The 17328-nt window shown below is 34.9% G+C and overlaps 1 protein-coding gene across 2 annotated transcripts in view; it reads left to right on the forward strand.

Annotated features, from left to right (window-relative positions):
* The window catches only part of LOC150092319 (oxysterol-binding protein-related protein 11-like), a 375890-nt gene that overhangs the window by 73930 nt on the left and 284632 nt on the right, over nucleotides 1–17328 (forward strand). For both annotated transcript variants that reach the window (XM_090415181.1, XM_090415180.1), the window contains one exon: nucleotides 36–115. In XM_090415181.1, coding sequence (XP_090271307.1) covers nucleotides 36–115 — 80 coding nt within the window. The remainder of the gene's footprint in view (nucleotides 1–35; nucleotides 116–17328) is intronic.

Consider the following 17328-nt stretch of genomic DNA (forward strand, 5'->3'; position numbering starts at 1 on the left):
TTTCATGATTTATTACATTTCATTATTTATTACAGCTAATGATGTTAAGGAGCGACAGTTTTGGGTAAATCAGATCAGGACTGTTGCAGAATACCATACACAGACCATTGCAGAGGTAGGTTTGGGCTGTAAATAAAAATATAATAGCAGACATGCTATTTAGAAATGTTTAAATCATTGACTAAACCTATCACTCTTTCAATTCATGAATTATGAATGAAATTAAAATTAATTAGTTTATTTGGATTAAGTAATAATATAGTGATAATGAAAATACAATACAAGTACTGTACATGCGATAAAGATGCAAATGGATAAAGAATAAAAATAACAGAAAATAAGAATAGTGAAAAAAGTAAAACAAAATAGTGAATGTATATTATTATTATTATTCATGACACCTCTAAGGAGTCCGAAGACTCATCGCAGGAGGATACCTACTATCCAACTGTCTCCACCACTACACTGAACCTCTATTACCAATCATCTCCATCAATGCCATCTACTGCCCACCACCACAACTAGTATTTTTTTGTCTTTAAATTGTGTGTGTTCTGAAGGGCCAGTTTGTCTGTATGGGAGATGAAAAACCTGAGTTTCCGGGAGAAAAAAAACCCTGCTATCTTCATATGAGATTGGCTAACTCACCTTCGATTGAAAAAGTCCACATAAAGATTCCTCCCATCACAACGAGAATCGAACTTAGGCTTATTCCAATCGAAAGGCACAATGTATTGTCATTCTTCCAATTGCTTTACTGAATGGTAATTCATTGAAAAAGCAATTTGTCAAATAAACAATTAATCAAATGACAGTTTATCGAATAAACAATTTGTCAAATGACAGTTCATCACACAACAATTTGTTGCAAATGCAATTGATCTAAAAACAAATTTGCCAATAATTTTTCAATGAAGTCTTTCATAATTCATTTTGATGAATTTAATTTTCTATTGTTTTACACTGTTCAATAAGAATACCTACATCACCCAAGATGTAGACAACATATTTAGGTGGTAAATGAGATGTTATAATTATTCTGTTGTGTTTTACAACACTATTCTATAATGTATATGCTACTTCATTGTGTAGATAGTGACTTATCTCTAGACAAAGTTTGTTATACTGAATTTTTTCACAACAACAACAACAGTGATCAGATGGAAATCAAAACTGACAAATTTCAATATAAATCTTAACTATAAAATTTCATTAAATTTTCCAGCTAGAGCAGAATTGTTAATATTATTTCAAAACTTCTAACTTTCTAATAAAAATAATCCTGTCAAAACTAAAACTGAACCAAGCAGACTTCTTGTGCATTTTACAAATTCTGACGTTTGCACGTAATCTGTTCTACTAAGTCAGAGAGTTATTGCAATATAAAATGTCAACCGACATGTCCCTATGTAGCCCTGAATATAGTTGAACTGAAAACTGGAACAGTTTGACAAATTTTTGCAAAAGGTTCAAATACGAACTCAGAGTAAAATTCATCCCATATAACTGGTGTGGGTGTCGTCACCATACTAATACTACTATTACTACTAATAATAGAGCCTCCTTAGTTTAGGTGGTATAATAAACGAAGCCCTTTATTTAGAAAGACCTGAGCTCAAATTCCATGCAGGACGTAAAGAATTTTTATCAGTCCTCTTCAACTGAAGCTGAATTATCTTGTGTTGTATGGAGATTCCAGGGTTTTACTCCCAGAAACTTGGGCATTTCATCCCGCAAACCGGTTATGGATTGGTTTTGATAAATTGTGTTTTCAATTAATTGCTGTTCAACGAATTGCTTTTTGAGGAACTGCCTTTTGATTAATTGCTGTTCAACGAATTGCTTTTTGAGGAACTGCCTTTTGATTAATTGCTTAATCGATAAATTGCTTTTCAGTAAATTGCCTTTTGATGAATTGTATTCAGGACATTTTATATTTTCTGGATACCAATGTGTACATGTTTAACTAAGGGTTATAGCCATTATGTTTATTAAAGAAATATTATTGTTATTATTGCAGGCTATCATCAGTGAATCAGCACTGATAATAGCCTGCAATAATAACAATAATGCATCAGCACTGATCAAAGTGATGCTAGAATATCTCATACCATGATACCATGTCCCCCCTGTACATCATTTCTCCAGCAGTTTGGTGTTATCAAAACCATAGCAAATCTCCACCAGAATCAATTACATTTGGAGAGTTTTTTAGCCATTGGCTTTGCCCTTCATAAATCCAATCCCCCCCCCCCCCCCCCCCAAAAAAAAAATCCAGAAAAAGCATAAAAATCCTTTGCTATTCCTACATCCAGGGTACTTCAAAAAAAAAAAAAAGTGGTTCCTCCCTGAAGTTATATCTCCCTGAAAGTGTAAATGAATTCAGCAAACAGTTACTTAATTTTGTCTGGGAACATGCACATGTTTGTTAAACAGTAATATTCCTGTAAAGCTGCTAAAGATAATCCCTGCTCACACTGTTGTGTAGGAAAGGGATTGGGGAGAGGAACACAAAAGATTTTAAAATAAGTATGCATTGCTGCATTTTTGGTGTCACCATGTACAAGCTTATGGTCAAAATTCCCATAGCCATTTTTTGTTGAAGTGCATGCCACTCAATAGTTTATAGCCATTGGTCAGCTTTACAACTGGCTCACAAAATTTTTGAAAATTTAACAACCTGCTTGTGTGAGCTAGCTTAGCTTAGCACACCACTAGATATAGACCTCCTTCATGCCATGCCAAAAATTAGTTATCCTTATTTGCTCACTTGAAAGATCCTCTCCATTATCATCTAGATCATATTGATCTACAGCATCCATTGCTCCCATAAACTTACATACTTCAGACAAACTGGAAGAACTGCTAATATCTGTTTAGAAGAATAAAGAAACTATGTCCATCACCTGCGCTACAGCTATTCTGGAATGGCAGATCATATCATGGTTGCAGATCACCAGTTCTAATGGGGGGAACCTCTCTCTTATACAAAAACAGATAAAATTAAGACTATTTCTAGAATATGACACAGCATACTTAATCAAATTCAGCCACATCTCATCACCACACCCATAAACTTTGCTAGTTAGGATCATAAGAGCCTGCCTTTTATAATAAGCTTCTGTGTACCTTCCTACTGTTGAAGGGCCTGTATACATGTGCTTAAGTATACTTCCTTTTACCCATAAACATGCCTTGGTGATGGAGGTGACATATTGGCTTAATAATCTAATTAGCTAAATAAATTTAGTTAATTTTTATCTTTAGATATGTGTTAATTCTTATCTTTAGATTGAACATCAATTAGTGATAATCAATGTCTAAGCATGAAAGTATAGAGGGAAAATAGGAAAGTGTTAATTTTGCAGTTATTCAACCAAGTTTATAACAATTGTGCAAAGCAGGATTAAAACAACTTATGAGCAGCATTTAGGAGAAGAGAAAATGAGATTTAGGAGAGAATAACCCACAATAGATTCAGTCAATATCAGTACTCTTTTAAAGGGATTGGAGATCGTAGGATCCTGCCTTTTTATTATTTAGATGATAAATATTCAGACGATATTTAGGATTTGAAAACAAATCCTAAATATCATCTGAATTTGTGTGGGAAAAAAACAAAAATTTTTATTGATACTTTATAGACTTTAAACAAGCATTTGATTTACTGAGCAGAAATAAATTGTTTTAAATTTTAAAACAAAAAATAAGAGGGAAAACTATTCAATATCATAATCCAGTACTATAAACATGCTGTAGAACATGTAACATTTGGAGCAGTTGAAACTTGTGAAAGAAGTTTCAACTGAGTGACAAATTTGATGTTATATATAATATTCAGATGATATAGTATTATTTAGATATATAAGGAAAATTAATAAGTAGAAACAGAGAATAACTTAGAAAAGTGTAAGGAAATAAAGTGGAACAGGTTTAAAAATGTAATTACTTATGCATATCAATCACAAATACATTAATTATGAAGAAACTTAAATACAGAATAAATCTAGAATGATCTACTATGACCAAACTTACATCCAAATGGTAAAATGCACATCTCTTCAAAGTATGTATAGCTCACTGAAACTCCCACAATTATTTATGGTGCAGACACTTTGGTTATGAAACAAAAGAGTGAACATCGATTGACATGAAAATAAGTGTTTGGAGAAAATAATAAAACAGTATAGATGGAAATGAAAATCAATCAGGAGATTAGAAAAGAATTACACTACCAGGGACTGCTCATGCATAGGCACTGAGGAACTGCACCACCCCCAATTTTTCTCGATATATAAATATATTTATTAATTTATTTATATTTGCTTGTAATATTTAATTTTATCATCAACAATTCTATACAATTCTCTTATTTTGTATAAAAAATAATAAAAATCCATCTTGTAGCACTTGGAGGGTGAAGGACTCTAGCAGCACTGTGTTTACCACAGTGTCATAATGCTAGTATTTACTACGCGCGCCAGCATATGCACGTCATAGTGAGATGCGAGCCATTAGCATAATGCGGCACTATCTGTCGTGCAGTTCCGCTGTTGTTTATATGCAGTTTGCTCTATTAGTAGAGTGTTCGTAGTGCCTATCATGTTAACAAACAATATTTTTTCATGAAACAAAACCAGAAGAATATATTTTATTTTTAAGGAATTTTGAATTATACCAAACTGTATTATTTTATCGATAATAAACAATATTTTTTCATTTTAATTTTTACCATAATTTTGATATTTTATCCAAACATGTATACACTGTGTAGAGGCTTAAGTGCTGTGAGGACATCATGTTGGAGGCATAATGGATTTTTTACAACACTCAAAAATAATTAAAATAGAATTTAATACTTCCTATATTTTGTCCTAGTCACTAGTACGTATTCATATGCCCAACGCATGGCTCTCCTGAAACTTCGGAAAGAAAAAAGTATCATCATCACCAGAGCGGATAAGGGTAATGTCACAGTCGTTCTTAATACCAGTGAATACAGTCAATCTAACAGATAAGCTTAGGTGTTGATGGTTATTCATGACTTATTTTTCACGGTATTAACAACACCACAAACACTTTTATCAACAAAGATGTTTTATTAACGCTTATATTTCGCTGATTTTCAACTCAGCATCATCAGAGCACAACACACTTGTAAATGCGACAGTGAGTGAGTGAAACAATATAATTGCAAAAGACAAAAGATCTAAAGTCCTATTTTTTGGCACCATCTAACGGGGGAAAAAAAAAAAAAAAAAAAACAGCAATTTCCAGGCGTTTTTCTTAGGATAACTGTCTCCCAAATTTTTGGCAAATTAATGCAACCATATTTGTTAAGGTTGGGAGAATTTTTCAAAGCCATTGCTGACTCAAAAAATAATCTTTCAGATCTATAACGACTCCTAAATAGCACATTCGTCTTCCTCCATCTAATCCTGTGGGAAGGAGTGTCCAAAGCGTGGTCTGCCAGTCCCGACTTGCCATAGTAATAATAGCGAATGTATCTTTCATGTTCTTCCAGGCGGATGGTCACTGATCTTCCTGTTTGCCCATAATAGGCCAAGTCACAGTCACACGGAACTTCATACACTCCTGGGTGTGCTAAAGGGTGAAGTTTATCCTTAGGCAAACGGATCAGAGTTGCCAGCTTGACATGAGGTTTGAAAGTGGTGCGAAGGCCATGTTTCAACAATACTTTGGCTATCTTTTCCGATGTACCTCTGATATAGGTAATAGAAATGGTCATGTTGTATTCTGTGTGTATTAGCAGAGGGCAGAATAATGGGCCTATGTAGTATTTTATCTATTTTGTAGGGATTGTAGCCGTTGGCTAAGAACGTATGGCGCAGGTATTGGAGTTCAGTGGTCAGAGCTGTATCGTTAGAACAAATGGCTCTGGCTCTGTGTGTAAGTGTTTTTAAAATGCCATACTGTTGGACTGGATGATGATGGGATTGTTTATGTAGGTATCTTCCTGTGTGTGTAGGCTTTCTGTAAATAGAAAAAGATAATGATCGATCTGAAAGGCGGGTGACTAATGTGTCAAGAAATGGTAAACAGTTATTTGATTCTTTTTCTACTGTGAAGTGAATTTTGGAGTGTTGGCTGCTTAGGTAGGTAACAAAAGCATCCAAAGTATCTTGTCCATGGGGCCAGATGGCAAACACATCATCTACATAGCGTACCACACTTGTGGCTTGTATGTAGCTGTGGTAAGTACTTTGCTTTGGACACTCCTTCACACAGGATTAGATGGAGGAAAACGAATGTGCTATTTAGGAGTCGTTATAGATCTGAAAGATTATTTTTTGAGTCAGCAATGGCTTTGAAGAATTCTCCCAACCTTAACAAATATGGTTGCATTAATTTGCCAAAAATTTGGGAGAGGGTTATCTTAAGAAAAACTCCTGGATAACTGATGCTGTTCCCCCACCCCACCGTTAGAGGGTGCCAAAAAATAGGACTTTAGATCTTTTGTCTTTTGCAATTATATTGTTTCACTCACTCACTGTCGCGTTTACAAGTGTGTTGTGCTCTGATGATGCTGAGTTGAAAATCAGCGAAATATAAGCGTTAATAAAACATCTTTGTTGATAAAAGTGTTTGTGGTGTTGTTAATACCGTGAAAAATAAGTCATGAGTGAATACAATCGTAAAATGAACATTATCCTCCACGATCGCGCTACCTACATCACACTAGAACATGACCCCACAAAAACACAAGTTAAGAAGTTAAAAATCTTACTTAAAAAAGTATCTTCCTGGCCCTCTGACGTCACAAAAAAAAACTTAAACCTTTCTGCTCCCGTCCCCCCCGAATATACGGTTTACCAAAAATCCACAAACCCAATTCTCCACTCAGGCCTATAGTAGATGCCACCAATGCACCTTGCTACAGACTTTCTAAACAGCTGGCCAACTCTCTGACCCCTCTCACCGGAAGGTCCACTTCCTATATAAAAAACTCTACCCACTTTAAAGCCCTCACAGAAAATTTAACCTTGAATACTGCAGACATATTGGTAAGTTTTGATATCTCCTCTTTGTTTACCAATATAATTTCTATATGGAAGATTTTGAAAATAGAGCCATAGACTCAGCCCCACTCAAACCTTCTATCTGGCTAAGATATGTAGATGATGTGTTCTCTATTTGGCCTCATGGCCCAGACACATTAGACTCCTTACTCAGTCATCTCAATAGCTTACATCCAAGAATCCAGTTTACTATGGAAAAGGAAAAGAACAATTGTTTACCCTTCCTAGACACCTTAGTTGCACACCTGCCTAATGGTACACTTGCCTTCACTGTATACAGAAAACCCACACACACACACACACACAAGCAGATACATTCACAAACTCTCCCACCACCATCCCTCTCAACAATATGGCATTATTAAAACTCTTACCAAGAGAGCTTACAATCTTTGTTCCAGTGGAACTGCCTTCACTACTGAGCTTAACCGCATACACAGCACTTTCCAGCAATCACAGTATTAAAAAAATAATGAGTTCCTCCCCCATTCCCCATCCTTCTCGTCAACAAGATTTTAAAAATGCCATCACCATACTCTACATCCATGGCACATCCAAAAAAATAGCCAAGATACTAAAAATGTACAACCTACACACAGCATATAAGCCCCACCGCAAACTTGCTACCCTTATCCGTTCTACGAAAGATCAGCTCCCTCCTCTCTCTCTCTCTCTGCCTGGAGTTTACAAAGTACCCTGTTCCTGTAAGCTGGCATTCTTTGGACAGACAGGCAGATTAGCATCCTTCCGCCTGGAGGAACACAAGTCTTACATCTGTAAACACAACTATGGCCATTCAGGCTTGGCTGAACATGTTTTGGGCACCACCCACAGGGTATCATGGAAGAAAACCACCATGCTCCACCACAGCAAATTCAAGAAAGAGAGACTTTTCTTAGAAGCAGCAGCAGCTCTCAGAAACCAACCAAATCTTAATAAATACGGTTGCATTAAGCTTCCGAAGATCTGGGAAACACTCATCACCAGAGGTCCCACCTTACATTCCAGGCCACCTCCGCCCTTAGAGGGCGCTCCACCTAGATAGGACTTTAGTGTCACCCACGTAGTTGGGCTTAGTATTGTATGATATTTGTGTGCATGTTACATTAATTGTTTTTGTAATCCCCATAGATGTCCTAGTGACTAAGACGAAATATAGGAAGTATTAAATTCTATTTTAATTCTTTTTGAGTGTCGTAAAAAATCCATTAAGCCTCCAACATGACGTTATACACACTGTAAGTAGAGTGTATATGTATATTTCGAAAGTTGCAGCACCCCCACGATTTCAAGCCACGAACCGCCACTGTACACTACCATATTTCAATAATAGCAAGAATCAAGGAAAAACATTTACAGTGATTTGGACAAACAGAATGCCTACTAAAGAATTTCCTCAAATTCTCTGAAACAGAAGAGTAGAAGGAAATATATCACTCAAGATGCCCTAGAAGGAAATGGATAGAAACTCATTGAAATTTAAATAATGTGGCTGGAGATGGATTGGATTGGAAAGCTGTTGTTCATGATAGCCTCCAGTCTAACTTATTCTTGCTAATGTCTAACTTAAGTCTTATTCGTTATCATGAATAAGTCTAACTTATTGATGATAACGAATGTACAAGAATAAGTTAGAAAATCTATAATGTTTTATTTAAATCTATTTTCTAATTGGACACATTGCTGAATGCTTACAAGTGTAAACATGAAACCTCACTTATTAAGTGAGGTATTTGAACTTGAATAAATTGTCTTGTTGAATTAGTTGGATGAGCCTAGCAGCTTCACTGACTGCATGAATTATTGAAGAATAGTGCACAGTAATTCTGTTTTGGTGATTGAAGGCATATCAAATACAGAAGTTTATCAAAGATTTATTAGCACAATATGGATGGCAGTGACAGTGTTTCAGTGTTTGGCCATCAAGAAGCTTATGAGTGGATGTATATATTCAGAAATGGCCAAATAAGTATTATTAATGTGATTAGTGTTTTTTTAACAATTCAGAGACAAGAATAGGCAAAACCATTTGAACATCTGGAACTGCCTTTTGAGCCTCTTGAGGTATATTTTCCTCTAGTGAAAAAACAACAATTTGGATCTGTTATGCACTAGAAATCAAACAGTCCAGTTTAAAAAGGAAACTCTTGTCATATGTTTCTGTTTTGCTATTTGAAATGGAAAAAAATCAGGGATTTTTCTGCTGATCAAGAACAAATCCTAAATATCATCTAGAAAGGGCTGTGAATATGCCAATAAACAGTTCAAGTTGCAGAGAAACCATTGTTAATAAATGTTTATTAACAATGGTTTCTCTCCAAAGAAAATTGACAAATTTCTTTCCCCCAGGCACTCAACTACTTCTGAAGATCCCTCTTCCCCAAGAGCCTTCATCTCCTTGCCTTACATCAGCTCTCTTTCACCAAAACTGGCAAAGATTCTCAAGAAATTCAACTTCAAAACGTGCTTCACTACACTTCCAAAACTTCGTTCATTACTTAGCAAACATAAACAGAAACATCTTCCTACTCAGTTTCCAGGAGTATACAAGATTTTATGTGATTGCGGAAAGCCATACTATGGACAGACTGCTAAATCCATCCTTCTACGTTTGGATGAACACCGTAGAGATATCTCCTATAACAGGACTAGAGCTAGCGCTCTCTCTAGCGACGTTCTCTTTTCAGCTAACTCAGACGAAGGCCGCCAGCACATTGTAAACTGGACTCAAACTGCTAACATCCATGTGTGCTACGATGAACTCGAAAGAAAGATTGTTGAATCTAGGGAAATTTCTCTAGATTCCTCTCATATCAACAACAGCCTGGGTTACAATCTCTCTGACGCACATGTTGCTTCTGTTCAGTACTGGCGCACTCACGACAGCGCGTAGTATTCGTTTGTTTGGAACACGCAACTGTTTTTTATACTTGTTCTGTTAGTACAATTTTAAGTCTCTGTAATTTTTTATATACTTCTTTGAATGTGATACCTGAGGATGTTCATGTAACGAAACTAGTAGTATCTTTTTTTTTAAATATATCTTGTCATCTTTTCTCTCAGTAATAGTCATTAAACCTTTTTTATAATATTCCAACCGAGTAAAAATGAATTTTGAAAATATATATATATATATGACCCACAAACCAATGGTCAAAAGATCTATAGCACATCATTGCCAAGTGTAGGTAAGAAGGATGAAGAAGACATTTATTGACACGTGGTGTTTTTTGGATAGTTGAAGGTTGTAGAAAAGTTTGAGGAAGATTCTAATAAACGTAATGCATTCAAGCACATAAAATATTCCAAAATCACTTGAGATGCAAAAATATAATATCACTTTCTCTAAACCCAACTGGATTATTGGCATCATTGAAGACCTTTCAAGTTTGAGAAAACCATTATATCACCAACAGTTTATTACTCTACAGAACTTGTTTCCATTCTGAAATAATGGAAACAAGCATAGCACAACTAAAGAATATCATCCAGTCAACAAGCATAGCACAACTAAAGAATATCATTCAGTCAAATGGCATTGCTTATTCTAAATATTTGCTTCTGAATTCTTGCTTTGCATTTGTGTATTCCTTGCCTGACAGGCATTCAGGAAATATTTTCTAGATGTGATTTTTCCTTGAACTGAATAGAACAACCTAACTGTGAAGTACACATATGCCTGTGCACAATTAACTAACATGGTATACAACTCCTTACTTGCTTGATCATAACCTCTACATAATCTATTTGTAGTTGATGATGAACAATTTTCCTTTTTAAAATTTGTATTCATCTAAAGTAAATGCTGAAACGCTAAACAGGTTCATCTCCTTAGGAACTATGACTGTGTATTCCTTAGTATTCCACTCATTCAAAGATTCTTATCTTGATTATAGCTGAAATCAGTAATTACTCCAAGTTTATTAAAACAATTTAATCAAATATTATTTACATTAATTATATATATTCATTTAGTAAACATATATAACCCCCCCCCCAATAATCTGTGATCATCAATAACTCATTCACTCTCACACACTTGCATTCAAATTAAAATGTGCATGGTCAAGAAATAACATCACAGTAATCCATCAAAATGCTTTCTAACCAAAACTCCAAGTATTTGAACACTGTTAGCTCCCTGAGTGAACAAAGCAGAGTAGGCAAATTATTTCAATCCTTATGCTGGATATCAAGTTTTCAGTCTTTTTTTTTTTTTCATTTTTAATGAGAGAGAGAATTTAACAGAATAAACAAAATAGTCCTACCTTCCAGGAATATATAGAGAATGTATCAACAGAAACACTTATAGTATGCAGAATTACAGTTCCTGCATACATAACATAGGTACATATATTAAATTATTTTTGTCTTTCCCAGTTGCAAATGAAAGGAAATTTCAACAGTTATTTTGCCTTCTTCAATTGAAATTGAAGTTTTAAGAAGTGCAATACTTTAGCAGCATATAAGTTATTCAAATTAAAATTCAAAATATAAGTTATTCAAAAATATTCAAATTTTCCACTTCTCTCTCTCTCTCTATATATATATATGCTAGGGGTGAACTCTGGCACCTACAGCACTCAATTCTCCCCCCCCCCCCCCCCAAGTTCTCGGCTGCTAAGCCAGTTCTCCATTGTTTTGAAACGTCTAAGAAATTGTTGTCTCATGAAGGCAAACACGTTGTTGGACGTGAAACGTTTCAAATTTTGGCTTAACCCGGCTCAAAAAAATGAAGAGACAAAAAACGTGACATAAAAACATTTCCAATTTCGGCTTATCAGCTTAACGGCTTTATCGGCTTAACCCGGCTCAAAACAATGAAGAGGAAAAAAACCTGATATAAAAATGTTTCAAATTTTGGCTTATCTTCTTATATATATAGAGTGGATATATATATATATATATATATATAGTTGCACTGGTCACATACAGGTTCTGCTGTGCTTGCCAATATCACTGTCAACATGCACCTTTTGTTTAGACATAAATTTCTTATTTCATTGAAATATTATTATTCACACTTCAATATTTTCTTGTTTGCACCAGATGTACACTAACATTAATCATATATGTCATAATGCTTTAAATAATTTCTGGTTACCTTAATTTTTGGCCACTTTCATATTTCAAAATTCCAATATACACTACAAAAATATCATTTTTATTAAAAAATATAATTAAAGCAACATGTATTTTACTTCAATGAACAATGGCAACCAAATTTTCCTGGGAGCTTCAGATAACGCTACAAGGGCTGGAGGAGTTGGCTTCATCATAAATGAAAAGCTAATTAAAAATATTATTTCTTGCACAATCCATTCTGATCAACTAATGGATTCTAGTCATTCAGAATTCATAACAATAAAAATAATAGTATCCTATGCACCCACCTCAACAGCTGACAAAGAAGAAATAGAAAATTTCTATGAACACCTACGAGAAACATTACTGAAAAAAAACAACATACACAATAGTGTGTGGAGATTTCAACAAAGATTGGTACAAGATTTATTGAAGAAAAATACATTGGACTGTGGGGGGAAAGGGGAATGAAATGAACGAGGTGAACTCCTGGCAGAATTTGTAGAAGCAGAAAGGCTCTACATTATGAATAGTTTCTTTAAAAAGAGAACGAAAAAGATGGACTTGGCAATCTCCAAATGGAGAGACAAGAAATGAAATTGATTTCATCCTAACAGATTGCAAAAGAATAATAAAAAATTTCAAAGTCATTGGGAAAACCTATTGCGACATTCATTCAGACCACCGTCCAATAAGAGCCACCCTCAAAATGCACAAAAAAAATGAAGAATGCATACGAGCACAGTACAACCATAAAAAACGCTCAAAACAGATAAACCCAGAAGAATTTAGAAAAAATGTGGAAGAAACTGACTGGAAATTAAAAAATGACATCGACGAAGATTTAATAAACTTTAACAATCAATTAATGAACTGCAAAGAAAGAACCTCATATGAATTTCCTCTTAAGATAGGGAACGCTTATCACTATTGAAGAAAAGAAGAATACTGAAAGATACAGGAAAAGACCATCTAGAATATAAAATTATTTGTAAACAACTGAGGCAGAATATCAAAGACAACTATAACATACTTGGGCTGTTCATTAAGTAATAAGACTAATTTTACTGTGGCGAAACCACTCATCACAATATTAATTTCTGTGGAATAAAGAAATGTTGCTGGCTGTATTAACAAAAGAGGTTGATAGATGACATATACGGGCTGATGTGCCAGAGTGTCATGTGACTAAATGCAAGTCCTCATCGGCACGCCTACGAGGCTCGACCAGTCTTTGAAATGGAAGCGTAATTGGAGCAGCGTTATGCGATTAAATTTTGTGTGCATTTGCAAAAATCTGCATCGGACACTTTTAACATGACACGCAAAGCTTTCCACGATGAAGCAATGTGGAGGGCAAGTGTTTTTCGCTGGCATAAAACTTTTAAGGATGGAAGGCAAAATGTGGAAGATCTCGAACATGAGGGAAGACCTTCAACATCCCTCACAGAGACAATGATCAACACAGCAGCGATTATCATCAAGCACGTCAAAAGGAAGCATCCATTGCTGAAGAATGGCTTCTTATTGCACCATGATAATGTAAGGCCACATATTGCTGGTTGTGTAGTGGACGTTTTGTAGAAGAGCAACACAGATATCCTACCACACCCTCCATACAGTCCTGATCTCGCACCATGCGATTTCTGGCTGTTTCCTCAGCTCAAGAAACCACTAAGAGGCCGCCATTTCGAAAGCAACAAAGCATGTGTAAAAGCTGCAGAGGCAGTTTTGAAAGAACTCTCAAAAAACGGAATCTCACGTGTTTAAGAAGTGGACGCAACGTTGGGACAAATGCATAGTCTCACAGTAGTTACTTCAAAAAAGACCATGTAAATGATGACGATTAAAGGTAATCTGTTTTCTGTATAAATATAGTCTTATTACTTATTGAACAGCCTACGTATATAGAACAACAAAATTGGCAGAAGCAGCTAGGCTCCGCAGTAGCCTAAAAAAAAGTAGAAAAAGAAATAAATTTAAAGCAACCACTACCGTCAGCCTTCATAGACAATCAAGGAAACAGACACACAAATAGAGGTGAAATGGAAAAAATAGTAAAATCATTTTATGAGAACCTTTACTCATCTAAACAAGTAATCACAGCTCCAGTACCAGACGAAAATTTGGAAATACCATCTGTCCTACCTGAAGAAGTAAAAATGGTATCCACCATATGAAAAATGATCGATCACCAGGAATTAACAGTATAAAATCTGATGAATTAAAAATGGATGGACAGATACTCTTTAAAGCTTTAGCAGAAAGGTTTACCCGATATATACAATTAAGGAAAGTACTTACTGAATGGAAAACATCAAAGACCATAATTCTGCATAAAAAAAAGGTAATAAAGAAGACATCAGTAACTACAGACCCATCTGTCTATTAGCACACAAATAAAATATTCGCCAGTCATCCTAAACCAAACACCAAACCTCCATCAACGAAAATAGCTGCAAAAACAGGCTGGTTTCAAAAAAGCCTTTTCAACAATAGATCACATTGAAACATTGAAACAGATCCCACTTTGTCCTCTTTTTATAGATTTTAAAAAGGCATTTGACACTGTTGAGCATAATGCAGTATTCCAAACATTAATAGAACAAGGCATAGAAAAAGCATACATCCAACTCATAAAAGATATCTACAAAAAAGGCACAACAAATATCACCCTTTTCAATCACTGATTAAAATTAACTTAAGTAGAGGAGTACGTCAGGGTGATGTCTTCTCACCTAATCTCTTCACATCTACTCTGGACAGCATCATTCGAAAAATTGACATGAAAGATGGAATAAACATTGATGGTGAAATGTTAAATAAATATCCTATTATTCGCTGATGATGTGGTATTAATATCTCACTCACCCAAACTCTTAGAATCAATGCTGAATAACATAAGCCAAAACTGCCAAAAAATTGGATTGGAAATACACTCAGACAAAACAAGATGGATGAAATACAAATACTGTAAAGATCATACAATCACTCTAGAATCTCACACCATTGAAAAAATTGAAGAATACATCTACCTCGACCAGTCCATAAAAATGAATAATGATATATCAAATGAAATAGCAAGGAGAAAAAGAGCTGCTTGAATAGCCTTCAACTAAATAAAATCAACAATTACCAACCAAAACATAGATATAGAAATAAGAGCCCATCTTTTCAATAGTCACATCTTACCAGCATTAACTTATGGCAGTGAAACATGGAACACAACTTTAAAAGAAGAACAAACCTTAATAATGACTCAACGTGCAATAGAAAGAAGAATGTGCAATATAAACAAAATAGACCACGTAAGACACACACACACACAGAAATCGGGAAGAAGTCTGGACTCGCGGACATAATAAAAGCAATCTACAACAGCAAAAGAAGATGGGCAGGACATCTCGCCAGACTGAGAGACAACAGATGGACAGTCAGAGTTACAAACTGGTATCCGAGAGATACCAAAAGAAAACCTGGAAGACCAGCCTTAAGGTGGGAAGACCCAATGATTAAGAAAGTCAGAAGAAAATGGAGAAGGCCCAAGGAATAGCTGGACTCTTTACGACCTGCAGTCATGGAGAAATCCTGACTGAAATCACAGGTCCATCACAGTAATCAAGGTAATATGTTCATGTAATGCACACATTCTTGCAAATTTTCTCTCTCCTTCCTTTCTCCCTTCTTTATAGTTTCCAGTTCACACATATCCAGTTCACTTTATAAGAGACCAGTTGAGAGGATATCTTCATACTTTAGAAAATTCTTCAAGTGTCATCCCCTAGAAGGAGGTTGACAACCATGTCACAGAACCTTTTTCTTTCTTTTGCTGCTCTGGAACATTTATGGTAATTCAAGCGAGTCCAGTCCTTAATGTCTTCAAACCACATTCTCCTGGGTCTACCTCTCCCTCTTTTTCCATCCAATTTCCCTTCTAATATTAATTTCTGAATGCCTTCTTGTCTAGTTAGATGTCCAAAATATTTACGTTTTCGCTCTTTAATTATTTTCATTAATGTTCTTTTCATTTTTGCTTTCTTTAAAACATCTTCGTTTTTCATTTTCTCTGTCCATGGTATTTTCAACATTCTTCTGATGGGCCACATTTTGAAAGCTTCTAATTTTTTTCTCTGCTTCTTTATTTAGAGTCCAAGTTTCACTGTTGTAGAGAAGGCTTGACCAGATAAATGCCTTCTTGTCTAGTTAGATGTCCAAAATATTTACGTTTTCACTCTTTAGTTATTTTCATTAATGTTCTTTTCATTTTTGCTTTCTTTAAAACATCTTCGTTTTTCATTTTCTCTGTCCATGGTATTTTCAACATTCTTCTGATGGGCCACATTTTGAAAGCTTCTAATTTTTTTCTCTGCTTCTTTATTTAGAGTCCAAGTTTCACTGTTGTAGAGAAGGCTTGACCAGATATAGCATTTTATTAATCTTTTTCTTGTGTCTATATTAATGTCTCTGGATGTTAGAACAGTTTTCATATCAGTAAAGGCTTTTCTTGCCATCTCTATTCTTCTTTTTATTTCTTCAAGGGAATTTCCTCTGTCCGTAAACATTTGTCCCAAATATATAAAAGACTGAACCTGTTCATTTTTCTTTTGGTTAACAGTTATGTTCAGTTTCTTATTTATTGGTTCTTTTGATATAATCATGCACTTTGTTTTCTTTAGGTTAATGATTAGTCCCATGTCTAAGCTTCTGTTGTAAATTTCTGTGATTAAGTTTTGAAGATCATCTTCAGATTCAGCTATAAGGACTGTGTCATCTGCATACCTGAAGTTGTTGAAGTTCCTACCTCCGACTTTTACACCCTTCAGTTCTGAAATATTTTTAAAAACTTGCTTACTATATATATTGTACAGTAAGGGTGATAAGACACATCCTTGCCTTACTCCTTTTTTGATTTCAAAGTTGCCAGAATATGTATTTTTATATCTTATTGAGGCCATTTGATTCCAGTATATATTTGTAGTTATATGTAGATCTTTTCCTTTTAACCCATTATTCTGTAGGGTATGTATTAATTTCTTGTGATCTATTGAATCAAATGCTTTGGTGTAATCAATAAAACAAAGATATATGCTTTTCTGGTTGTCAAGGCTTCTTTCACATAATGTTTTCAAATTGAAGATTCCTTCTCTTGTACATTTGTCTTTTTGAAAACCTGATTGAGTGTCTTCTATTTCTGCTGACAAAG

The sequence above is a fragment of the Typopeltis vanoorti genome, chromosome 26, assembly GCF_054136105.1.
Source record: "Typopeltis vanoorti isolate ZY-2024b chromosome 26, IOZ_Tvanoo_1.0, whole genome shotgun sequence".
NCBI classification, from domain to species: Eukaryota; Metazoa; Arthropoda; class Arachnida; order Uropygi; family Thelyphonidae; genus Typopeltis; species Typopeltis vanoorti.